General features: G+C 32.9%; 2 protein-coding genes and 1 long non-coding RNA gene across 4 annotated transcripts in view; 2 read left to right on the top strand and 1 right to left on the bottom strand.

The window, feature by feature from the left end:
- Positions 1–3,843: 3,843 nt before the first annotated feature.
- LOC124442435 overlaps positions 3,844–26,878 on the bottom strand; it is a gene marked incomplete at its 3' end in the record, with an annotated part of 84,335 nt that continues 61,300 nt past the window's right edge. The window contains exons 4-11 of the mRNA XM_046992932.1: positions 20,335–20,391; positions 17,745–17,804; positions 16,352–16,408; positions 14,952–15,008; positions 13,568–13,624; positions 12,156–12,212; positions 10,857–10,916; positions 3,844–5,532 (exon numbers count right to left, since the gene is read on the bottom strand). Of these exons, the coding sequence (XP_046848888.1) occupies positions 3,844–5,532 (1,689 nt within the window). The remainder of the gene's footprint in view (positions 5,533–10,856; positions 10,917–12,155; positions 12,213–13,567; positions 13,625–14,951; positions 15,009–16,351; positions 16,409–17,744; positions 17,805–20,334; positions 20,392–26,878) is intronic.
- On the top strand, positions 16,119–26,867 carry LOC124442437 (DNA polymerase zeta catalytic subunit-like). Of its 2 annotated transcripts, none has more exons than XM_046992934.1 (9): positions 16,119–16,149; positions 21,488–21,562; positions 21,625–21,703; positions 22,333–22,414; positions 22,499–22,607; positions 22,851–22,948; positions 23,022–23,126; positions 24,379–24,484; positions 26,791–26,867. In XM_046992934.1, exons 1-9 carry the CDS (start codon positions 16,139–16,141, stop codon positions 26,816–26,818), a joined length of 693 nt encoding a protein of 230 aa, XP_046848890.1. In that variant the 5' UTR covers positions 16,119–16,138; the 3' UTR covers positions 26,819–26,867. The 2 variants fall into 2 exon arrangements, with proteins under 2 accessions (XP_046848890.1, XP_046848891.1); XM_046992935.1 differs by having other exon boundaries at positions 24,382–24,484; positions 26,791–26,866.
- On the top strand, positions 18,461–19,331 carry LOC124442443. The gene is made up of 2 exons (XR_006947249.1): positions 18,461–18,833; positions 19,219–19,331. It is a non-coding gene; the product is annotated as an uncharacterized LOC124442443 (long non-coding RNA).

Consider the following 26,878-nt stretch of genomic DNA (forward strand, 5'->3'; position numbering starts at 1 on the left):
TGAATCAAATAACAATAACTGCATGTCCATTTCAAACAACTACAATTCTCATAAATAGAAAGTATATTTTGTAAATTATATGAATGAATAGAAATAAATATAGAAAAGACTGTATTCATACTTATATAGCAAAGCAAATCTTGTGGGCTTTTCAGCATTTCAAAAAGGGATGTTACATGATCATGGTTGCTGTAAGATCAGTATTTACTCTCATTATACAAGAAAATGACCCAACAACATTCATTTTAAGGAACTTCACAACTTCTGAATAGATAGATATTGCAAACTAAACTCATAAATATACTTTGATAGTTCCATACAAGTTTTTTAATAAAAACTGTTCCAGTAAATAAATGACAGTTGAAAACTTGAAAATACAAATGTTTGAATATTGTCAATAATATATTTATACCTTTTATAAGTATACAAGTGTTGTTATTTGAACCTTTGTTAAAAGAAATCTACAATACAACTGTTTCTAATCATCTTTAGTATAAAGAACACATACCTAAAATGAAAAGATAAATTGATTTTCTTCTTCATTGAAAATGAGCTACAAATTCATTTCCTCTTCTTCTATCTTCTTGTACATTTTCTCAAAGACAGGAGTAATTTAGCTTCTAGCAAATAAAAGATAAATAGAAGTCCAAATGCTTCAGTTTCAATATCTATAGTTTGTTTATAACCAAATGAAGATTATTGTATATTATTACAGTACATGTTCAGGTCCAAATGCTTTCGTTTCAATTTCTATCGCTTTAAACTGAAAATACAACTGTCTTTTGTCCTTTTTCTCTTCCTTTATCTCGTGAAATGTTTCTCAAATACGAAAGACTTTTAGCTGTTGGCAAATAAAAGATAAATATAAAGGTCAAATGCTTCACTTTCAATTTCTATCGTTATAAACTTTATTATGTTGGTTTTTTGTGTTTTTCCTATCACAGTAAATTACAGCGTGATTGCTTTCTCGTAGTATGAACATGGTCAGGTCCAAATGTTTTTGTTTTAATTTTCATCGCTCGGTCGTAAAAATCTTTTGCATTTTCGTACTCTGCCATACCTTCGTAAACCAAACCCAGATTGTTGTACGTTATCGCAATATTAACATGGTCAGGTCCAAATGTTTTCGTTTCAATTTCTATCGCTCGTTCAAAAAAATCTTTTGCTTTTTCGTACTCTCCCATATCTTTGTAAACCAAACCCAGATTGTTGTACGTTGTCGCAATATTAACATGGTCAGGTCCAAATGTTTTCGTTTGAATTTCTATCGCTCGTTCATAAAAATCTTTTGCTTTTTCGTACTCTCCCATATAACTGTAAACCAAACCCAGATTGTTGTACGTTGTCGTAATATTAACATGGTCAGGTCCAAATGTTTTCGTGTGAATTTCTTTCACTCGTTCATAAAAATTTTTAGCTCTTTCGTACTCTCCCATATTACGGTAAACCAAACCCAGATTGTTGTACGTTTTCGCAATACTAACATGGTCAGGTCCAAATGTTTTCGTTTCAATTTCTATCGCTCGTTCATAAAAATCTTTTGCTTTTTCGTACTCTCCCATATCTTTGTAAACCGAACCCAGATGGCTGTACGTTTTTGCAATATTAACATGATCAGGTCCAAATGTTTTTTTTTTAATTTTCATCGCTCGTTCAAAAAAATCTTTTGCTTTTTCGTACTCTCCCATTTTACTGTAAACAAAACCCAGATTGTTGTACGTTGTCGCAATATTAACATGGTCAGGTCCAAATGTTTTCGTTTGAATTTCTATCGCTCGTTCATAAAAATCTTTTGCTTTTTCGTACTCTCCCATTTGATTGTAAACCAAACCCAGATTGTTGTACGTTGACGCAATATTAACATGGTCAGGTCCAAATGTTTTCGTTTGAATTTCTATCGCTCGTTCATAAAAATCTTTTGCTTTTTCGTACTCTCCCATATTATTGTAAACCAAACCCAGATTGTTGTACGTTGTCGCAATATTAACATGGTCAGGTCCAAATGCTTTCGTTTGAATTTTCATCGCTCGTTCATAAAAATCTTTTGCTTTTTCGTACTCTCCCATTTGATTGTAAACCGAACCCAGATTGTTGTACGTTTTCGCAATATTAACATGGTCAGGTCCAAATGTTTTCGTTTGAATTTCTATCGCTCGTTCATAAAAATCTTTTGCTTTTTCGTACTCTTCCATTTGATTGTAAACCGAACCCAGATTGTTGTACGTTGACGCATTATTAACATGGTCAGGTCCAAATGCTTTTGTTTGAATTTCCATTATTCGTTCATAAAAGTCTTTTGCTTTTTCGTACTCTCCCATTTTACTGTAAATCGAACCCAGATTGTTGTACGTTGCCGCAATATTAACATGGTCAGGTCCAAATGCTTTCGTTTGAATTTCTATCGCTCGTTCATAAAAATCTTTTGCTTTTTCGTACTCTCCCATTTCATTGTAAACCGAACCCAGATTGTTGTACGTTGACGCAATATTAACATGGTCAGGTCCAAATGTTTTCGTTTCAATTTCTATCGCTCGTTCATAAAATCTTTTGCTTTTTCGTACTCTCCCATTTTACTGTAAACAAAACCCAGATTGTTGTACGTTGTCGCAATATTAACATGGTCAGGTCCAAATGTTTTCGTTTCAATTTCTATCGCTCGTTCAAAAAAATCTTTTGCTTTTTCGTACTCTTCCGTTTTACTGTAAACAAAACCCAGATTGTTGTACGTTGTCGCAATATTAACATGGTCAGGTCCAAATGCTTTCGTTTCAATTTCTATCGCTCGTTCAAAAAATCTTTTGCTTTTTCGTACTCTCCCATTTTACTGTAAACCAAACCCAGATTGTTGTACGTTGTCGCAATATTAACATGGTCAGGTCCAAATGTTTTCGTTTCAATTTCTATCGCTCGTTCATAAAAATCTTTTGCTTTTTCGTACTCTCCCATATTACTGTAAACCAAACCTAGATTGTTGTACGTTTTCGCAACATTAACATGGTCAGGTCCAAATGTTTTTGTTAGAATTTCCATCGCTCGTTCATAAAAGTCTTTTGCTTTTTCGTACTCTCCCATTTCATTGTAAACCGAACTCAGATTGCTGTACGTTATCGCAATATTAACATGGTCAGGTCCAAATGATTTCGTTTGAATTTCTATCGCTCGTTCATAAAAATCTCTTGCTTTTTCGTACTCTCCAATTTTTCCGTAAACCGAACCCAGATTGTTGCACGTTGCCGCAATATTAACATGGTCAGGTCCAAATGCTTTCGTTTCAATTTTCATCGCTCGTTCATTAAAATATTTTGCTTTTTCATACTCTCCCATATCGATGTAAATTGAACCCAGATTGATGTATGTTGTCGCAATATTAACATGGTCAGGTCCAAATGTTTTTGTTTGAATTTCTATCGCTCGTTCATAAAAATCTTTTGCTTTTTCATACTCTCCCATATCGTTGTAAATTAAACCCAAATTGCTGTACGTTGCCGCAATATTAACATGGTCAGGTCCAAATGTTTTTGCTTGAATTTCCATCGCTCGTTCGTGAAAATCTTTAGCATTTTCATATTCTCCATTCTTATAAAGCAATAAACCTAGCTCGTTGTACGAATATGAAACATCAATATGATCAACACCTAACACTTTAGTTTGAATGTCTGTTATTTCATAAAGTACTTTAGTTGCCAGTTTATAGTTGCAAAATCTTTTCAAAACATCTACAAAATATTTGGCAAATTTCCAATTTCTTTCATCAAGTTTTTGTTTTGATGATTTTACATCGATCAACTTATTTAGGAAATGTTGAAATGATGAATTTGTTATGAATTTAATTAGATGTGGAATTATTTTGATTTCATCTTCTCTGTCTTCAAAATGATTTAGTGCCCAAGCAACTTGACAGGCAAGATCAGCTGCAGACTTTTTAGAATTATTTTCGTTTTGTTTACAGCCAAAGGTCTGCGATGAATAATTTATGATGGCTTCGTGTACAACGCTGTGCAGGCGGATGTCGTTGTTTTCCGTTTGAAGGAATAAAGAACAATGCTTTAATTGAAGACAGACATCTTCTTCAGATATTTGTGGATCAATGCTTTTAATAAATGGTATTATAACATCTTGTGGTAAGGGATCGAAAGATATTAATGTGAAAAGTTTAAAAGCATGTTTCAACAAGATGGATTCTTCGGCATTTTTTTGTACTGCTAACATAACAGTTTTCATTCCTAAGTAAGCTGAGTTTATTTTTTGAAAATTGCCATCCATTTTCTGTCGCCTTCCTTCATTCAACTTATCAAAATATTTGTCCCACGTGAATGTCGGATTTACACTTTTTACATTACCTACGTAGGAAGCAGCATTTGCCAAGAACAACGGTTGACAATCTAATTTGTCTGATACATCCTTTAAAGATTTTTCATCTTCATTATGAATATCAGAAAAGACAGATAGAAGTTCTCGACATTCTTCATTGTTCATACCATGAGCAACTGAAATGTGTTTACTTAGATTTCCATCTGGTGGTATAGCATCTGTATTTTGGACAGTTACTATAATTTGACCATTTTTCCAGCTATGATCACCAACTTGAGGTAATAATGGATAAATTTTATGAAGTTCAACCACGTTATCTACAACAATCCACCATGTTCGCCAAGATTTCAGTTGTTGTTTCAGAAATAATTGAAAATCTTTAATTTTGTCTTCCCTGCTTTTTGCTTCTTTTAAAATATTTTCAATGGCAGTTTTATCATTGCTTAATCGTTTACAAAGTTCAGCATAAGTTTTCAAAAGAGAGTCGATATCTTTTCCTTCGAGTGTCATCACAAATGATGTTTTATTTTCCCAGTCAAACGAGTTATACATTTCTTCACAAACTTGTCTAGCTAATTGAGATTTACCACTGCCAGGATTACCAGAAATATAGTAATATGTTAGTTCATTATTGTTAGTACTGTGCAAGTTATTGAGATCTGCTGTGATTTGATTAACTAACTCTGTACGTTTAACCACATCGTGATTTGGTTTGCAAGGAAGTTCTTGAAAAGAATTAAATGTGTTTCGTTGACATTTAATTTCATTAATTTCAGTGAATGAAAATGCTAGATCTTTAAATGACTTTTCAATATCACAAAGCATTGTGTCAAATTCAGTATTAGATACTCTTCCTGGATTTTCATGGGTGAAACCGTTTCTTACATCACGAAGTTTTTCCACAGCAGCTTTAACTTTTGGATCAATTCTTGTTCCAATTGAGTGGGTAAACAATATTGCTTTACATATTGTCGTGCAATCCCACTTACTTGTGTCACCATCTTTAAGTTTTAACAATGTTTTTTCATCACGAAATATTTTTTTTGATCTTTCAATGTTGAACAACTCCTGACCACTAACGTTTGTATTTTCCCATTCTCCGTGGGATTTTTTGTGATGAGTGTTCCATTCTTTGATAAAAAGATCAACAAGTTTCTTCGTAACAACATCTGAAAGTATTTTCTGAATGTAGTAGTTATTCCTTTCTTCTTTTGACTCCATCTACGGATTATAAAAGGATTAAGATGAAGATGGATATAGTTTATTAACCATAATTTATGGACAACTGAAATTTGTTGAATATTATCAGTTCGTAAATTTTCAGTTGTATATGAAAATGGTTAAGGAAGGTGGTAGCTAAAAACAACCCTGTGAATATTTGTGTTAAAATTTGTCCTGCATTTAGGCATTTCTCTGGAAGTTAGACAAGTTTTTAAAATCCTTCATAAATAATAATACCTTGTATGTCTCCATTTTCATTCTACCGTGTCGTCAAGAAAAGTGAAGCAAGTTCAGTTTATAAGTTTTAGTTTACATAAATTTAAAACTTATGTGACGACTGCGTATAGAAAAATAGACCAGGCGGAGAAAGATAATCGTTTTATTGGCGTCATGCCATGTGACGAGAGTTTATCATCTGAAGCCCTTTTAAAGTATGTTAAAGACATATTGGTGCATTGCAATTTGAATCCTCAAAGAATGGCAGCTATGGCATTTGATGGAGCTTTAGCAATGAAACAGTTGGCGGTGCTAATAAAAGATGAAGTTTGCAAACATCCACTTTATATTCACTGCTTTGCCTACTGCAACGAGCTGGTATTCAAAGATGTTTGGTCTCTTCCGAAAATGCTTGCTGACGCCCTAGATTTATGCAAAAAATTGTATGTCTGTGCTGTAGTAAGCCCAAAAATAGGGTTTTACTTTTTGAAAACATTCAGAAGGAATTGTCATAAGTTTACATTTCATAATGTCAGAATTATGATAGTTTGAGAGAAGAGATATTCAATAGTTAAAAGATATGTATATAGTTCAGTTTTTTATGTCATTCATAAATGTAAATCAATACATATTTTAGAAAGCACATGGTCTTGTAAACACTGGGAGTGCATGGAAGAAGGGGAGATTTGCTGAAGCATATCACATATATGACCACATTAGCAGAACAACTGCGTGAAACGAATGAGGAAATTCCGTCAAAGAAATTCGCAATGGTGTTATTAGGTAGTCTACCAGAGCCGTACGAGAAATTCATCACTAGTTTAAACGCCAGAAAAGTTGAAGATATGGACTGGGATAATATAAAATGATCGTTGATTGAGGAAAATCTTAAACGTAAAGAGAAGAAAGAAGATAAGAAAGAAGACAATGCATTATACATGAGAAAAAAGGAAAACTACAATCGAAGAAAAAGGAATGACTTTGGAAAAGTCAATGAAAGGCCTAGAGGAGAAATTTCACAACACAGCAAACCAGGATGGAACATGGGAAGAGATGAAAGAAGGTGTGATTCCAATAAGGAAGAAATGTTACCTGTTTCAGATGTAACCAGGTGGGACACATAGCAAGAAATTGTCCGTTGAATACAACCAATAAGAAAGAAGGAAGTTCATGTGTTATTGAAGGCACTAATGTTGCTTTTATTCATAATATTAAACCCTCTGATGAATGATTCATCGATTTCACTGCAACAAAGCATATGAGTGATATGACACACAGCAAGGATTTGTTTGTGGACTATGTTGAATATCAAACACAAACAGAAATGTATTTAGGAGACAACACTGTGATACATGCTCTTGGTGAAGGTCTGGTAAAGTTATTATACCGTGTTGAGTTGCACAAAGTGTTGTATGTGCCAAAGCATGCAAAAAATCTACTCTCCTTACCAGCAATGATTGCCATGGAAACCAAAGTCAAATTTGATCGAAATGATTGTATCAAATTGATGTATCAAAGAATAATAAAGATTATGTTATTGGCGAGTTAACAGATGGTATGTTATATACTGTAAAGGATCCTGAATATTCTCAATCGTCAATTGATACATCTTCTTAAATATGGCATCAAAGGTTAGGCCATCTCAATCATGATTACAAAAAGAAAACGATGAAGAAAAATATGGTGAAAGATAATGAAACAAGAAAGCTGCAAACAAGTGTGAAGGATGCATCCACGGAAAGATGCACAGAAATCCTTCTCCTAAAGCAAGTCAACACAGAGCTACTAAAGCTTATGAAGTTGTCCACAGTGATGTATGTGGCTCCATGCAAGTTGAATCGAAGGGAGGCAGTAGATATATGGTAACATTTATTGACGACTATTCACGGCTTGAAGTTGCATATTTCATCAAGCGCAAGAGTGAAGTACTCGCAAAGTTTAAAGAATTTGTTAATAATATGAAAAACCAGAGTTCAAACAAACGACATGTGAAGATCTCAAGGAGTGACAATGGTGGGGAATACACATCAAACGATTTCATCAATTATTGCGCTAACGAAGGAATAAATCAAGAATTCACAAGCCCATATTGCCCAGAACAGAACGGAGTGGCAGAGCGTCTCAACCGTACAACGTTGGAATCTGCCAGGTCAATGATATACACTGCTGCATTGCCAATGAACTTTTAGGTGGAAGCTTGTAATACCGCCATTTATCTTCATAATCGAAGTGCCACAGCTACATTAATGAACAAAACACCATTTGAATGCTTATTTGGAGAGAGGCCTGATCTTTCAAACCTTAAGGAATTTGGATGCACATGTTTTTTACACGTCCAAAGCTGTAATCGTCAGAAGCTTAATCAAAAATCAAACGAAGCAATCTTTGTCAGATATCCCTCGAGCACTAAAGGATACAAGGTATTTGACTTAAACCGAAACCGTTTTACAATCATTAGAGACGTAGTATTTCTTGAAAACAAATTTCCTTTTGCTGAACAATCACAGCAGAGGAATGTCGATATGTTAAGCGATACCGTCGTTCATATGGACGAAGAAGATGTAACATCAGAAGAAAAACAGAATGAAGGAACCAACGAAAATGCTGATACAACTGATGCAGAAGAGCAAGCGACACAGTTTCAACAAAGGATGACTATAAATGATGAACAATGCTCAAGCAGAGAAGATACTGAGCAAGTGGGAGAAAATGTAGAACCACCAATTCAAAAGACATACGAAAATTCATTTATGGAAGGTGTAAGGAATTTAGGACAAACAAGAGAAAGAAAAATCCCTCATCGATTTCGTGAAGACGCATATCAAGTTGCTGAATCGCTGATTTCAGACATAGATGATCCTAAAAGCGTTAATGAAGCACTGAATGGAAAGCATGCAGAATTATGGAAGAATGCCATGACAGAAGAATACTCATCTCTTTTGGAAAATAACACTCGGGAATTGGTTGCACCATCGCAAGAGAAGAACTTCATCGGTTCAAAATGGGTTTTTAAGGTAAAGAGGACTGAAAATGGATCCGTTGACAGATGTAAAGCCAGACTGGTTGCACAAGGATACTCACAATCGAAAGGAACAGATTACAAAGAAGTATTTTCTCTCGTTGCCAAATACCCGTTAATCAGATCCTTGCTATCCATGGGAAATGCTCAGAATCTTGAATTCCACCAGATGGATGTCAAAACAGCGTTTCTAAACGGCAATATAGATTACGAAATTTATATGTCTCAACCAGATGAATTCGTTGATCCACGGAAACCTAATCACGTATGCAGATTAAATAAAAGCATTTATGGCCTCAAGCAATCGACTCGAAGTTGGTATGATACGCTTGACAAATACCTATTATCAATTGGTTATCGAAAGAATAATGCAGACGGATTTAAATATGTTAAATCAGTAAAGAAGGACAATGGGCACATTAGTTTTGTGATTCTAGGAGTTTACGTCGACGATATATTGCCAGTGTCCAACGATGTCGATATGCTTAATGCAGGAAAACAAGCACTATGCCAAAAATTCAGGATGGATGATCGTGGAGAAGTTCACTTCTTATTAGGAATGCTGATCAATCATGATCGCAAGGCGAAGACAATAACAATAAGTCAACGAAATTATATGGAAAAGATATTGACAAGATTTGGTATGAAATCGTGCAAATCGATGTCCACACCGATGGAAAATGGTAAGAAATCTCACGAAGTGCAAAAAAGCGAGAAGGTTTGTTGATGTGCAGACATATTAACAAAATATAGGATGCTTAACATATTTATCAGTAATTACCAGTCCCGATATCAGAGCAGCCGTAAATGTCCTATCTAAATACATGGCAAAACCAAGCAATGATCATTGGATCGGGGTGAAGCGTGCTCTTTGCTATCTAAAAGGAACGTTAAATTATGGACTGAAGGATACCGCTGATGATGACCCCAAATTAGTTGAATTTTCAGATTCCGAACGGGCGGAAGATATAGATTCAAGAAGATCTACATCAGATCACGTTTTAAACTTGGAGTAAACACAGTGAGTTGGTCAAGTAAGAAGCAAGGTACTGTTGCCAAATCTTTTATTGAGGCAGAATATGTTGCATTGTCTATAACAACGCAAAAAGCGATTTGGTTGTGAATGTTTGGAGCGATTTGGGATTAAACACGAAGACGCCCATCATTATTTTTGAAGATAATCAAGGTGCGCTAGAGTTAACCAAAAACCCAAGCCCTTACAAACGTACTAAACACATAGATATATGTCATCAGTTTATTCGTGAAAGGATTTCGTCAAAGGAAATTAAAGTGGAATATTCTCCAACCGAAAGGATGATCGCTGACATAATGACAAAGGCATTGCCCAAGCCAACCTTCGAAAAGTTTAGAACTCTATTAAATGTTTATTTAGTTTAAAGACGAAATTTCTCGCACAACCATCAAGTGGGAGTGTTGATAGTTTGCGAGAAGAAATATTCAATAGTTAAAAGATATTTATATAGTTCAGTTTATTACATGGTCTTGTTGACACTGGGAGGGCAAGTTGTTAGTTTTAATTACACTTTTTTATAATTTTACCAGCAAGCGTCGACGTGTTATTTAAACAGATAAGAACGATAGTTGTTATTCAATTTAAATAACTGTAGAATTTGTTTCCGAAAAATACAACAGATTGATTAACTATAGTATTTGAATGAAAGTCATCTTCGGTTGAATTGAAATTTCTATGCACAGGGCACATAAATTTATCATGAAAATCTTTGACAATTGATCACTTTATAGTTATATATATCAAAAATACAACGATAACATTTGCACTAAACACTAATGTTGTAAATATATTTTGTTTAATTGGTATAAATGTGGGAAAAGTCGGTATTTTCACAGTGTAAATCATTCAAAATTTATCTGTGTTTGAAAATCTCACAAAACTTAAGAATTGTTATCCATATAAAACATACGTGGCGAGGAAGTAATTTATGAGTTATATTTAACTACGATATTCGTGACATCAAAACAAAACAATTGATACATGGACACGAAACATTAAATCAGAAGGTTAAAATACACCATCACATAAAGGGAGTAAACTTTAAAATCAACATACCTTCACAAATTCAAAAAGATTAAAAATGACGCAATCAACTACATGATGTGTTTGCTTTTGCTTGATAATAAAGAAATTGGAATGTTAAATAAATACTTGATTTTAATCACCTGCTGTTTTTATTGTAAAATATTGAATCCTGTTCATACCCAATAGAATATGAAATGCAAATTTTTTATTTTAGCTGTGACTGAAGTAAACACAAGGAAGTTTTGTCTTGGAAGCTTTATGCCAATAAAGCTTTCACAGTTTACTATAATTTATTTCAATTATTTTACATCCTGACTTACATGCAAACTAACTGAAATAATCATAAAGGAAGATAAGCAGCCGGGCTTTTACAAGTAAGATAGCTCAAAAATTAAAGATTTATAATTTAGGAAGTTAAGAAAATCGATAAACAGAGCTTTTCTGAAATTGTCAGCGTTTCAACTTTGAAACGTGGTCAAAGAAGTTTTGTCATTTTGTAAACTTTTGATACGGATAAACAAATAATTTGATCAGGGGCGTGAGAAGCAAGTAAAAGTTGGGGGGCTCAAGATTTTAGGGGCAGTCTTTATTTAAGAAGGGAATATCAGAGTAATCAATCTCGAAGTCTCTAATTTAGAATAATTTTGTCACATCTCAGTAATCAGAGATACTACAAAACTGATAAAGTTTGGACTTGACAGTTCATCATACAAAGTTTTGTCATTTTGTGAATTTTTGACGCAAACAAATATTTTAAATAGTCTATCTTACAACAAGTTGAACAAATATAGACCAGAAAAAAGTCACGTGTACTATCACGTGAAGAGTGATCTTTTCACTCCAATTAGGCGCAATTTCTAAAGACATACCTAGCAAAACGTTTTTATGTCATTATCTGTGGTACGATAAAGATAAATAGATAAATGACTGTATAAAAGAGGAGAAACATTCTTCTTGAAAAAAGCCAAGTTAGATAAAAATAAAATCATTCCACATTTATGATATGCATAACTGAAATTCTGTGACATGTCATAATTTTGATTCACTTAGTTCATTTTTTAGCCCTGCCCAACCAATGATATTTGAAAAGGCAAGCGAAATTAATTGTTGGTGATAATGCAAGAAAGGTCAGTATTTTAAATAGATAAATAATCCAATGTGTTATTGAGAAAATCCCACCAAAATCAACAGAGGTATCAATATAAAACATATGAAGCGCAAATTCCACCACGAAAATGACATTCAGGTTTTTTATGAAAAATATAACAAAATTCTAGACATAAGAACAAACAATTACACTCTGATAGGTGAACTTTATAATCAACATACCTTAACAAATTTAGAAAGATTAAAGAAGACCCAACCAGCTACGTGATGTCTTTGCTTCTGTTTGATAATAAAGAAATTGGAATGTTCAATAAGTGTTTAATTTTTATCACCAATTAAATATGAAACCCAAATTTTTTATATTAGATATGACTGAAGTAAAGACAAAGAAGTTTTGACTTGGAAGCTTTATGCCAATAAACCTTTCACAATAAAGTAAATGGTTTGAACCCTGGAGTATCGTTCCATGTTTGAAAATGTAGATCGTCCAGGTTGGTATAGTCCTGAGAAGGACTGTTTTTGTCGTTGTTGACTGACGTTTCGACAACCTTAGCGGTAGTCATCTTCAGAGTCATTTTGACTTTCACAGTTTACTATTATTTATTTCAATTATTGAACATCCGGACTTACATGCAAACTAACTGAAATAATCATAAAGGAAGACGGGGCAGCCAGCCTTTTATAAGTAAGATAGCTCAAAAATTAAAGATTTATAATTTAGGAAGTTAAGAAAATCGATAAACAGAGCTTCTCTAAAATTCTCAGCGTTCCAACTTTGAAACGTGGTTAATGAAGTTTTGTCATTTTGTAAACTTTTGATACGGATAAACAAATAATTTGATCAGGGGCGTGAAGCAAAGTAAAAGTTGGGGGCTCAAGATTTTAGGGGCAGTCTTTATTTAAAAATTGAATTTCAGAGTAATTAATCTCAAAGTCTCTAATTTAGAATAATTTTGTCACATCTCAGTAATCAGAGATACTTCAAAATTGATGGCGTTTGGACTTGACAGTTCATCATGCAAAGTATTGTCATTTTGTGAACTTTGACGCAAACAAATATTTTAAATAGTCTATCTCACAACAAGTTGAACAATTATAGACCAAAAAAAATCACGTGTACTATCACGTGAAGAAGTGAGCTTTTCACTCTAAGTAAGCGCAATTCCTAAAGACATACCTAGCAAAACGTTTTTATGTCATCATCTGTGCTAGCAATAAAATAAATAGATAGATGACTATATGAATGAGGAAAAAATTCTTCTTGATAAAAGCCATGTTAGATAAAATTAAAAATATTGCACATAATGATATGCATAACTTAAATTCTGTGACGTGTCATGATTTTGATTCATTTTGTTGATTTTTAGCCCTGCCGTACCAATGATATTTTAAAAGACAAGTGAAATTAATTGTTGGTGATAATGCAAGAAAGGTCAGTATTTTGAAATGATAAATTATCCAATGTGTTATTGGGAAAATCCCACCAAAATCAACAGAGGTATCAATATAAAACATATGAAGCGCGAATTCCACCACGAAAATGACATTCACGTTTTTTATGAAAAATATAACAAAATTCTAGACATAAGAACAAACAATTACACTCTGATAGGTGAACTTTATAATCAACATACCTTAACAAATTTAGAAAGATTAAAGAAGACCCAACCAGCTACGTGATGTCTTTGCTTCTGTTTGATAATAAAGAAATTGGAATGTTCAATAAGTGTTTAATTTTTATCACCAATTAAATATGAAACCCAAATTTTTATATTAGATATGACTGAAGTAAAGACAAAGAAGTTTTGACTTGAAGCTTTAAATAAACCTTTCACAATAAAGTAAATGGTTTGAAAGTATTTATGTTTGAAATGTAGATCGTAGGTTGGTATATCCTGAAGGACTGTTTTGTCTTGTTGACTGACGTTTCGACAGCGGTAGTCATCTTCAAGTCATTTTGACTTTCACAGTTTACTATTATTTATTTCAATTATTGAACATCCGGACTTACATGCAAACTAACTGAAATAATCATAAAGGAAGACAGGCAGCCAGCCTTTTATAAGTAAGATAGCTCAAAAATTAAAGATTTATAATTTAGGAAGTTAAGAAAATCGATAAACAGAGCTTCTCTAAAATTCTCAGCGTTCCAACTTTGAAACGTGGTTAATGAAGTTTTGTCATTTTGTAAACTTTTGATACGGATAAACAAATAATCTGATCAGGGGCGTAAGAAGCAAGTAAAAGTTGGGGGGCTCAAGATTTCAGGGGCAATCGTTATTTAAGAAGGGAATTTCAGAGTAATTAATCTCAAAGTCTCTAAATTAGAATAATTTTGCCAAAATCTCAGTAATCAGAGATACTTCAAAATTGATGGCGTTTGGACTTGACAGTTCATCATGCAAAGTATTGTCATTTTGTCAACTTTGGACGCAAACAAATATTTTAAATAGTCTATCTCACAACAAGTTGAACAATTATAGACCAAAAAAAATCACGTGTACTATCACGTGAAGAAGTGAGCTTTTCACTCTAAGTAAGCGCAATTCCTAAAGACATACCTAGCAAAACGTTTTTATGTCATCATCTGTGCTAGCAATAAAATAAATAGATAGATGACTATATGAATGAGGAAAAAATTCTTCTTGATAAAAGCCATGTTAGATAAAATTAAAAATATTGCACATAATGATATGCATAACTTAAATTCTGTGATGTGTCATGATTTTGATTCATTTTGTTGATTTTTAGCCCTGCCGTACCAATGATATTTTAAAAGACAAGTGAAATTAATTGTTGGTGATAATGCAAGAAAGGTCAGTATTTTGAAATGATAAATTATCCAATGTGTTATTGGGAAAATCCCACCAAAATCAACAGAGGTATCAATATAAAACATATGAAGCGCGAATTCCACCACGAAAATGACATTCACGTTTTTTATGAAAAATATAACAAAATTCTAGACATAAGAACAAACAATTACACTCTGATAGGTGAACTTTATAATCAACATACCTTAACAAATTTAGAAAGATTAAAGAAGACCCAACCAGCTACGTGATGTCTTTGCTTCTGTTTGATAATAAAGAAATTGGAATGTTCAATAAGTGTTTAATTTTTATCACCAATTAAATATGAAACCCAAATTTTTTATATTAGATATGACTGAAGTAAAGACAAAGAAGTTTTGACTTGGAAGCTTTATGCCAATAAACCTTTCACAATAAAGTAAATGGTTTGAACCCGGGAGTATCGTTCCATGTTTGAAAATGTAGATCGTCCAGGTTGGTATAGTCCTGAGAAGGACTGTTTTTGTCGTTGTTGACTGACGTTTCGACAACCTTAGCGGTAGTCATCTTCAGAGTCATTTTGACTTTCACAGTTTACTATTATTTATTTCAATTATTGAACATCCGGACTTACATGCAAACTAACTGAAATAATCATAAAGGAAGACGGGGCAGCCAGCCTTTTATAAGTAAGATAGCTCAAAAATTAAAGATTTATAATTTAGGAAGTTAAGAAAATCGATAAACAGAGCTTCTCTAAAATTCTCAGCGTTCCAACTTTGAAACGTGGTTAATGAAGTTTTGTCATTTTGTAAACTTTTGATACGGATAAACAAATAATTTGATCAGGGGCGCGAGAAGCAAGTAAAAGTTGGGGGGCTCAAGATTTTAGGGGCAGTCTTTATTTAAAAATTGAATTTCAGAGTAATTAATCTCAAAGTGTTTAATTTAGAATAATTTTGCCACATCACAGTAATCAGAGATACTTCAAAATTGATGGCGTTTGGACTTGACAGTTCATCATGCAAAGTATTGTCATTTTGTGAACTTTGGACGCAAACAAATATTTTAAATAGTCTATCTCACAACAAGTTGAACAATTATAGACCAAAAAAAATCACGTGTACTATCACGTGAAGAAGTGAGCTTTTCACTCTAAGTAAGCGCAATTCCTAAAGACATACCTAGCAAAACGTTTTTATGTCATCATCTGTGCTAGCAATAAAATAAATAGATAGATGACTATATGAATGAGGAAAAAATTCTTCTTGATAAAAGCCATGTTAGATAAAATTAAAAATATGCATAACTGAAATTCTGTGACGTGTCATGATTTTGATTCATTTTGTTGATTTTTAGCCCTGCCGTACCAATGATATTTTAAAAGACAAGTGAAATTAATTGTTGGTGATAATGCAAGAAAGGTCAGTATTTTGAAATGATAAATTATCCAATGTGTTATTGGGAAAATCCCACCAAAATCAACAGATGTATTAATATAAAACATATGAAGCGCGAATTCCACCACGAAAATGACATTCAGGTTTTTTATGAAAAATATAACAAAATTCTAGACATAAGAACAAACAATTACACTCTGATAGGTGAACTTTATAATCAACATACCTTAACAAATTTAGAAAGATTAAAGAAGACCCAACCAGCTACGTGATGTCTTTGCTTCTGTTTGATAATAAAGAAATTGGAATGTTCAATAAGTGTTTAATTTTTATCACCAATTAAATATGAAACCCAAATTTTTTATATTAGATATGACTGAAGTAAAGACAAAGAAGTTTTGACTTGGAAACTTTATGCCAATAAACCTTTCACAATAAAGTAAATGGTTTGAATATTTTCCATGTTTGAAAATGTAGATCGTCCAGTTGGTATAGTCCTGAAAGGACTGTTTTGTCTTGTTGACTGACTTTCGACAACCTTATAGTCATCTTCAGAGTCATTTTGACTTTCACAGTTTACTATTATTTATTTCAATTATTGAACATCCGGACTTACATGCAAACTAACTGAAATAATCATAAAGGAAGACGGGGCAGCCAGCCTTTTATAAGTAAGATAGCTCAAAAATTAAAGATTTATAATTTAGGAAGTTAAGAAAATCGATAAACAGAGCTTCTCTAAAATTCTCAGCGTTCCAACTTTGAAACGTGGTTAATGAAGTTTTGTCATTTTGTAAACTTTTGATACGGATAAACAAATAATTTGATCAGGGGCGCGAGAAGCAAGTAAAAGTTGGGGGGCTCAAGATTTTAGGGGCAGTCTTTATTTAAAAATTGAATTTCAGAGTAATTAATCTCAAAGTGTCTAATTTAGAATAATTTTGCCACATCACAGTAATCAGAGATACTTCAAAATTGATGGCGTTTGGACTTGACAGTTCATCATGCAAAGTATTGTCATTTTGTGAACTTTGGACGCAAACAAATATTTTAAATAGTCTATCTCACAACAAGTTGAACAATTATAGACCAAAAAAAATCACGTGTACTATCACGTGAAGAAGTGAGCTTTTCACTCTAAGTAAGCGCAATTCCTAAAGACATACCTAGCAAAACGTTTTTATGTCATCATCTGTGCTAGCAATAAAATAAATAGATAGATGACTATATGAATGAGGAAAAAATTCTTCTTGATAAAAGCCATGTTAGATAAAATTAAAAATATTGCACATAATGATATGCATAACTTAAATTCTGTGACATGTCATGATTTTGATTCATTTTGTTGATTTTTAGCCCTGCCGTACCAATGATATTTTAAAAGACAAGTGAAATTAATTGTTGGTGATAATGCAAGAAAGGTCAGTATTTTGAAATGATAAATTATCCAATGTGTTATTGGGAAAATCCCACCAAAATCAACAGATGTATCAATATAAAACATATGAAGTAAGAATTCCACCACGAAAATGACATTCCGGCTTTTTATGACAAATATAACAAAATTCTAGTCATAAGAACTATGACACTATGATAGGTAAACTTTATAATCAACATACCTTAACAAATTTAGAAAGATTAAAGGAGACGCAACTAGCTACGTGATGCCCTTGCTTCTGCTTGATAATAAAGAAATTGGAATGTTCACTAAATGTTCAATTTTAATCACCTGCTGTTTTTATTGTAAAATATTGAATTCTCTTCACACCCAATAAAATATGAAATGCAAATTTTTTATTTTAGCTATGACTGAAGTAAACACAAAGAAGTTTTGACTTTGATTCTTTATGCCAATAAACCTTTCACAGTTTACTATTATTTATTTCAATTATTGGACATCCTGGCTTACATGCAAACTATCTGCAATAATCATAAAGGAAGACGGACAGCCAGCCTTTTAAAAGCAAGATAGCTCAAAAACTAAAGATTTATATTTCAGGAAGTTAAGAAAATCGATAAACAGAGTTTCTCTAAAATTGTCAGCGTTCCAACTTTGAAACGTTGTCAATGAAGTTTTGTCATTTTGTAAACTTTTGATGCGGATAAACAAATAATTTGATCAGGGGCGTGAGAAGCAAGTAAAAGTTGGGGGGCTCAAGATTTTAGGGGCAATCTTTATTTAAGAAGGGAATATCAGAGTAATTAATCTTGAAGTCTCTAATTTTGAATAGTTTGTCACATCTCAGTAATCAGAGATAATTCAAAATTGATAGCGTTTGGACTTGACACATATTTCATGCAAAGTTTTGTCATTTTGTGAACTTTTGACGCAAACAAATATTTTAAATAGTCTATCTTACAACAAGTTGAACAAATATAGACCAGAAAAAATCACGTGTACTATCACGTGAAAAGTGAGCTTTTTACTCCAATAAGGCGCAATTTTAAAGTCATACCTAGGAAAACGTATTTATGTCATCATCTGTGTCAAAAATAAGATAAATATATAGATGACTATATAAAAGAGGAAAAAATTCTTCTTAATAAAAGCCATGTTAGATAAAATTAAAATCATTCCGCATTTATGATATGCATAACTGAAATTCTGTGACGTGTCATGATTTTGATTCATTTTGTAGATTTTCTAGCCCTACCAATAATATTTGAAAAGAAAAGTGAAATTAATTGTTGGTGATACTGCAAGAAAGGTCAGTATTTTGAAATGATAAATTATCCAACGTGTTATTGAGAATATCTCACGAAAATAAACAGATGTATCAATATAAAACATTTAAAGTGCGAATTCCACCACGAAAATGACATTCAGGTTTTTATGATAAATAAAGCGTAGTTCTAGACATAAGAATGAACAATGACACTCTGAAAGGTAAACTTTATAATCAGCATACCTTAACAAATTTTCATAGATTAAAGGAGACGCAACCAGCTACGTGATGCCCTTGCTTCTGCTTGATAATAAAGAAATTGGAATGTTCAATAAATGTTCAATTTCAATCACCTGCTGTTTTTATTGTAAAATATTGAATTCTGGTCACACCCAATAGAATATGAAATGCAATTTTTTTATTTTAGCTATTACTGAAGTAAACACAAAGAAGTTTTGACTTGGAAGCTTTATGCCAATAAACCTTACACAGTTTACTATTATTTATTTCAATTATTGAACATCCTGACTTACATGCAAACTAACTGAAATAATCATAAAGGAAGACGAGTAGCCGGGCTTTTACAAGTAAGATAGCTTAAAAATTAAAGATTTATATTTTAGGAAGTTAAGAAAATCGATAAACAGAGCTTCTCTGAAATTCTCAGCGTTCCAACTTTGAAACGTTGTCAATGAAGTTTTGTCCTTTTGATAACTTTTGATACGGATAAACAAAAAATTTGATCCGGGGCGTGAGAAGCAAGTAAAAGTTGGGGGGCTCAAGATTTTAGGGGCAATCTTCATTTAAGAAGGGAATATCAGCGTAATTAATCTCGAAGTCTCTAATTTAGAATAACTTTGTAACATCTCAGTAATCATAGATACTACAAAACTGATAACGTTTGGACTTGACACTTCATCATACAAAGTTTTGTCATTTTGTGAACTTTTGACGCAAACAAATATTTTAAATAGTCTATCTTACAACAAGTTGAACAAATATAGACCAGAAAAAAATCACATGTACTATCACGTGAAGAAGTGATCTTTTCACTCCAATTAGGCGCAACTTCTAAAGACATACCTAGCAAAACGTTTTTATGTCATCATCTGTGGTACGAATAAGATAAAGAGATAGATGACTATATAAAAGAGGAAAAAAATTCTTCTTGATAAAAGCCATGTTAGATAAAGTTAAAATCATTCCGCATTTATGATATGCATAACTGAAATTCTGTGACGTGTCATGATTTTGATTCATTTTGTTGATTTTTTAGCCCTGCCGTACCAATGATATTTGAAAAGACTAGCGAAATTAATTGTTGGTGATAATGCAAGAAAGGTCAGTATTTTGAAATGATAAATTATCCAATGTGTTATTGGGAAAATCCCACCAAAATCAACAGATGTATCAATATAAAACATATGAAGTGTGAATTCCACCACGAAAATGACATTCAGGTTTTTTATGACAAATATAACAAAATTCTGGATATAAGAACAAACAATTACACTCTGATAGGTGAACTTTATAATCAACATACCTTAACAAATTTAGAAAGATTAAAGAAGACGCAACCAGCTACGTGATGCCCTTCCTTCTGCTTGATAATAAAGAAATTGGAATGTTCAATAAATGCTAAATTTTAATCACCTGCTGTTTTTATTGTAAAATATTGAATTCTGGTCATAACAGCGAGACGATAAAATGAGATGTGCAAATTTTATATTTTAGCTATAATTGAAATATACACGACAGGGTTTGATTTAGAAATTTTATTGCAAATTCAATTTCAGTTTAACTCAATCAACTCATAAATGTTGTACACATTTAACTATTATTAATTTTCAGTATTGACATGGGTGTACGGGACCAAAAACATCAGGATGCGGACACTATTTTGCTCGACGAAAGCGGAAATCCTTTACATGCAATGTCGTAGTTAGACATGAAGAAAGACATGAACTTCTAGGGAGCATATTTTCTAACGCCAAACGCGTGAGCCTTTCTAGCGAGGTCTATAAAGTCATGCTCACCCTTGGAAAATTTCTAAATCCCATCTAATCCCCAAAAGGTGATTACGATGACTTGGTATAAGGGTTTGATTATAAAATCTTTGATTGGCTAATCTATAATCTAAAACAAATATGGCGGATTCAACTCTCGTCTTTCGTCTTTCAAAAATCTTAATTGACGATATATTTTCTTACTTGGAACAACAGAATGTTTTCTGTTAGGACTGTAGATGCAGATTTTTACGTGGGAAAACCTATAGATGGCTTAGATATTTTGTTTTCTAAATTTCGCGAGGCGAATGTTAACCGTGTTCCTGTTTTGAGGATATTTGGCTCAACTCCTCGTGGACAGAAAACTTGTGTTCATATTCATCAAGTATTTTCTTACTTATACATACCTTACGATGGAACTAAACCCACAGATAAATATCTGAAACAATTTACGACAAGTGTAGACTTTGCTGTTCAAGTTGCGTTTGGTAGAACATCATCTTCTATGAAATATGTTCATAAAACTGAAATTGTTAAAAAATGTGTTATTTTCCTTGTTTTCTCCTCATGTTGACAAAGCTTACTATTATTAAATCTTTTTACTCTCTTCTTTACATCACAATACAAAATCTTCCATTTTCGACCCAATAACGTTTCAATATTATTCACCCAAAATGATTTTATTTTTAGACCATTTTATGGTTATCATGAGAACGAAGAAGAGTTTATTAAGATGGAGTTGTACAATCCAAGAATAATTCCCAAGTAAGATATATTTTTCATGTTGTTCTAACATAAAACGACATCAAAATTTTTCATTTTTTCAGACTTGTTGATCTTCTTCAGAATGGAGCTATATTGAACAAGTCATTTCAACCACACGCTCATGTTCCTTATATTCTACAGGTAATTATTGTTTTTATTATTAATGAGGAAAAACACATCTTTGATTGTTATAACCCAGACTGGAGTGGTTAGTTTGTAAACTGTGCACCAGACAGGGGGCAAGGCCTGCAAAGTTTGTTGTTTATTTCTTTAGAAATTAATCTCATTCATTGTTTTTCAAAGTAATTGATTAAAGCAATATTTGTATTGTACATAGGAGTAAAAAATGGGCTGACTTTTCTACCGACATCAGAGATGCAACATTTGCATGTATAGGTGCCCACTTTGCTATAATTATACATCAGATCTCAGGTGCCCAATAAAACATTCCATTATGGATTATAGCTGTAAATTTCATGTGCAAAACATTTTGTCAATAAAGTGAATGGTTTGAACACATTGTGGAAGTATAGCTGTATGTTTGTTGATGTTGATCATAAAGGATACTACAGTATTGAGAAGGACTGTTGGGGTAGTCTTGATTGATGTTTTCACATCTAGATGAGATGATTACTGCTAACAATGTTAAAATGTCATTCAACACTAATGCCACTGACCTTTTTTAGTCTTTTCCTACCTGGATGGCCAACTTCTATATATTTTCACTAAGTTACATTATAAGAATTATATTGAAATATTGTTTATTTTAGTTTCTAATTGATTACAATCTTTATGGTATGAACTTACTTCATGTAAGAAAAGTTCATTTTAGAGGAATTTCTTCAAAAACAGGAAAGTTTCATTATTGATTTTTTCAGCATTCTATAAAAATTTAACACCACAAATGATTATTTACCATCAAATTGAATTTTATAGATAAAAATCTTTCATATAATAATAAATCAATTCCACTTCATGGTTCATCTCCAAATTCATTTCTCAATTTTCCTTCATCTCAACACTGGAATGAAGACACTATTCCTAGGTTTGTCTGATTCATATATTTTACACTTGAAGATTAATTGAAACCAAAAGGATTTGTGTAAATCCTTAATCCTAAATTTGACACATGTGTGTATGATTTATCCCAAGATTTAGAGTCAATGCTCAATCCAGATTACAGAATTTACATTTAAAAAATTAGTTTAACTTTGGAATGATTCTTTGTGATAACTATCTTTACAGTTGATATTCATCATTTTAATGTTTGTTATTTGTCATTATTTAGAAATTTATGCCTGGATCCTACTGTGAAAAAAGTCAGTCGTTGTGAACTTGAAGTTGATGTAATTGCTGAAGACATCTTGAATCAAATAAATGTTGAAAGTAAAATTTACTTATCTTTATGTCTTCATTTTACTGTTTATACATCTTTAATGAGTTTATTATGTTTATGAAGGTTGTATTGGTCATAATCCTGGTATAACTGCTATGTGGGAAGATGAAAGACAACGAAGACGAGATATTGGACTATCTTCACAAGTTGCTCTTCCTGTTTCACAAGGTAAGGTACAAAAAAATACATGTCACATCATTGTATATCTCACAGTAATGATTTATGAGGCTCTGACTTATATATCCCACAATGCAGCTGTTTTCTAGTGCATAAAATTTCATGTTTTCTTAAGTTTAAACATTTTCATCGTTACATGAAGATGTGTACAACTGCTCCTTTATTAATTTTCTTTTACTTAACAGTTAACAATACGTAGGTAAAAATTCAACTTTTTTGTCGTTAGATCGTATTCAGTGTGCGAATTAGTTGAGAAAAAACGATGTGCAATTTTTTTTTGACAAAAGTGTTTCTTTAGAGGCATAATCAAATCGATATTACGTTAATTATTACAAAGCGCTAATTGCTAAATTAACATTTTTAAACGTGAACAAATTCATGATTTACGACAGTGTTTTTCGTTACAATCGCTGATCCAGTTACAAATGTATGAAAGACGTTTTTTGCGCATGTTATTCTCTCCTCTTTTTTTGTGCAAAATTAAAAAGAGAATAACCGAATATACTTTTTCTTTCTGATTATTAACAGCAACATCCTTGATGTTTGCTTACGATAAAAAAACATCATATTTGTTCAAGTTCGCCAGTTTGGCTTAATATTTTGAGCCAAATTTCGTTTCTTTTTCTCACGTTAGACTTATTTAAAATCGAAATTCCCTTTGGTTTATTTTTCAAATTTGGCTTATTTAAGTTCTTTTTTGTTTTTTAAGAATCAAAATGTTTCCTGATTTTCTCAAAAATACTCAAAATAGCTATGATATCAAAAACAGTATGCAACGGTTTACAAAACAACGCAAATGCAAAAATTGACATTAATAATATATTACACCCCTATTGTCAAAAGCATATAAGCACCATGTATGTTGACTGTTGACAGACTTCCCAGTCTCAGTGACAACGTCTTTGAATTTGATGACATTGTGTCTACATGGATTTTAATGTCGTGCAGCGCACTCGTTTATAAAGTAAAGATCAGTAAAGATTAAGCTTGAAAACTTTTTTCAATTTATGTGGTAGTAATCAATAATGAAGTTTTTTGCATATCGTTTGAAAAAGTGATGTGCAATTGTTTTCATTTTAGCTAAAACGATGTGCAAATTGCACATTGCACACCGTTAATTTGCACACTGCCATGATTAGACATGGATATCAATGGTGATTGTGTACAGTTCCATTTGTGTTTAGTAAAATTTGTCTTATATGAAGTTTTTCAATCAATCTTTTTTATTTTATTGTTTATTAAGAAGGTAGTGATGATGAACATGATGAAGATATTGATGAAGATAAAGAATCAATATTAATGTCACAGCCATTTTGGAAAGATGATGAAGAAGAACATGATTCCCAAAGGTAAAAGTATCCATTTTTGTTTATAAAATAAAGACAGAAAAATGCGTGCGTTGATTTGTCTATAAAGTAAATGGTTTGAACCCGGGAGTATCGTTATATGTTTGTAAATGATGATCGTCCAGGTTAATAAAGTCCTGAGAAGGACTGTTTTTGTTGTTGTTGACTGACGTTTCGACAACCTTAGCGGTAGTCATCTTCAGAGTCAAATGAGGAGTAAACGTCAGGTTAGCCGTATTTGGTTTATGTGCGACACGTATGTTGTATGGTCGTAAGATACGCGAGATAGTCTCAGACGTACCTTTGATGTAAGGTATCGTTGCTGTTGTCACTGAGTTGTTCGTTTCGTTGGGTTCGTTGGGTTTGTAAGTGTTGCATTTGATAAAGTCAGAGTTATAGTTGTTTTTGTCAAAAACACGTTTGAGATAGTTGTTTTCGTTTTGTAGAGCGTCCGGTGAATCACATATGATTTGTGCACGTCTTGTTAATGTTCTGATTGTGGTGGCTTTGTGTGATGTAGGGTTGTAAGATGATTGGTCTAGTAGTCGGTCAGTATGTGTTGGCTTGCGATAAACTGTTGTTCCTAGTTTTGATTGTCATGTTTTACAAACAGTCGAGAAAAGGAAGAGTTCCGTTTTCTTCGACATCTTTGGTAAATTGTATGTGGCTGTTCTGTTTGTTGATGTGAGTATGGAAGTCATCAATCTCGTCTGCATGTAGTGCTGTGATTGTGTCATCTACGTAGCGAAACCAAAAAGGTAGTGGATGTTTGTAAGTCATGAGCGCCCGTTCCTCTTAGATTGCATTACAATTTCAGCAACTACAACAGAAACGGGCGAGCCCATTGCTGTCCCATGTAATTGTTTGTAGTGTGTTCCTTTGTATTGGAAGTAAGTCGAGGTGAGGCAGAGCTCTAGTAACTCCATAATGTCTTCTGTCGGTAATGGCAGTACGTCCTTGGTGTTTGTAATGAGGGTTTTTGTACAAGTAAGTGCCAGATTGAGTGGAATACTGGTGAACAGTGATTTCACATCAAAAGACACTAGTATATAGTTGTCCGGTATTTGTATAGTGCACAGTTTGAAAGTTTCAGTGGATTGTAGCTTGTGTTTTGATTTGTTTGTAAGTGGTTGCAGTATGCTAGTCAAGTACTTTGGAAGTTCGTAAGTAGGCGAACCACAGAATGATACAATTGGTCGCATGGGTATTTGTGGTTTGTGACGTTTTGGTAGTCCGTATAGTCTGGATGGTCGTGGTACTGAACATCTGAGTCGATAGTAAATACGTTCAGATATAATGTTAGATTTTCTCATAGAGAAGATCTTGCTGTTAAGTTTGCGTACTAGTGATGGTGTTGGGTCTCGTTTGAGTTGTTCGTACGTTTGTCTGTCGTTAACAAGTGCGTCCATTTTGTTAAAGTAATCATTCCTGTCCATGACCACAGTCACGCGTCCTTTGTCTGCTGGTAAAATGACGATGTTGTTGTCGTGTTTTAGTCGTTTGAGTGCTTGCTGTTCGTTCTTTGTCAAGTTGTTGTCACGTATAGAGGACGATTGAAAGTGGAGGCTATCCTGCTTCTGATCTCGTCTTTGGTTGTCTCTGACAAGTCTCTTTGATACGCTAGGACAGCCTCGACACTTGATACTATCGTCTCAGTCGGGATTTGTCTAGGTGTTATGGAATTTTTAGTCCGTAAGATAGTAGTCGCGTTTCAGTTTCGTCTAATGGGCGAGAAGAAATATTTCTCACCCAGTTATCGTCATGTTTATGTCTTGCACGTGTTTTAGTTTGTTTTAAAAACGTTCAAGTTTTTGTTGTTGTTTGATTTGGTGTTGTGTCTCTGTCTTGTTTGCTCGTTTCTCTGCAATAGTTTGTATGGTAGAAAGTAAAGTATCACTTACTATCACTATGATTTGTCTATAGTTGAGTTAACAGTAGCAAACTTGGCATGAGCGAACCTATCTGAGCTCAATCAATTAAAATCAATCAAAGAGAATTTCCAAATCAATCATGAATACATGTTACAAGAAAAATTAAAACATTTGTTTTAAATTTGTCTGTTTTGTATTACCGTTGTTTTATAAAAGAAGTAAAAGATGTTTTTCGTGTTTACACAGGCTTATGCAAACCTCGGAGACGTTTGTGAGAACTTTGGAGCAGGTGCAAGCCTTTGACTCTGGACATCACTGATCGAGTTCTCCCAAAGGTCTCCTTGCTTTTCATAATCCTGTGCAAACACTGTAAACATCTTAAATGAAAAACAATCAATCTTCTCTAAAGTTTTTAGTAGCTGTCTTCTTCACTTTCAGTTTGGAGGATGAAGAGGAAATGGACTGATAACCTTTACGTATGTCTCAAGTAGGATGTCCTGGTGATAACGAGGTCTCTGAGGGACAT

Source organism: Xenia sp. Carnegie-2017, unplaced genomic scaffold (genome assembly GCF_021976095.1).
Source record: "Xenia sp. Carnegie-2017 unplaced genomic scaffold, XeniaSp_v1 HiC_scaffold_20, whole genome shotgun sequence".
In the NCBI taxonomy this organism is placed as follows: Eukaryota; Metazoa; Cnidaria; class Anthozoa; order Malacalcyonacea; family Xeniidae; genus Xenia; species Xenia sp. Carnegie-2017.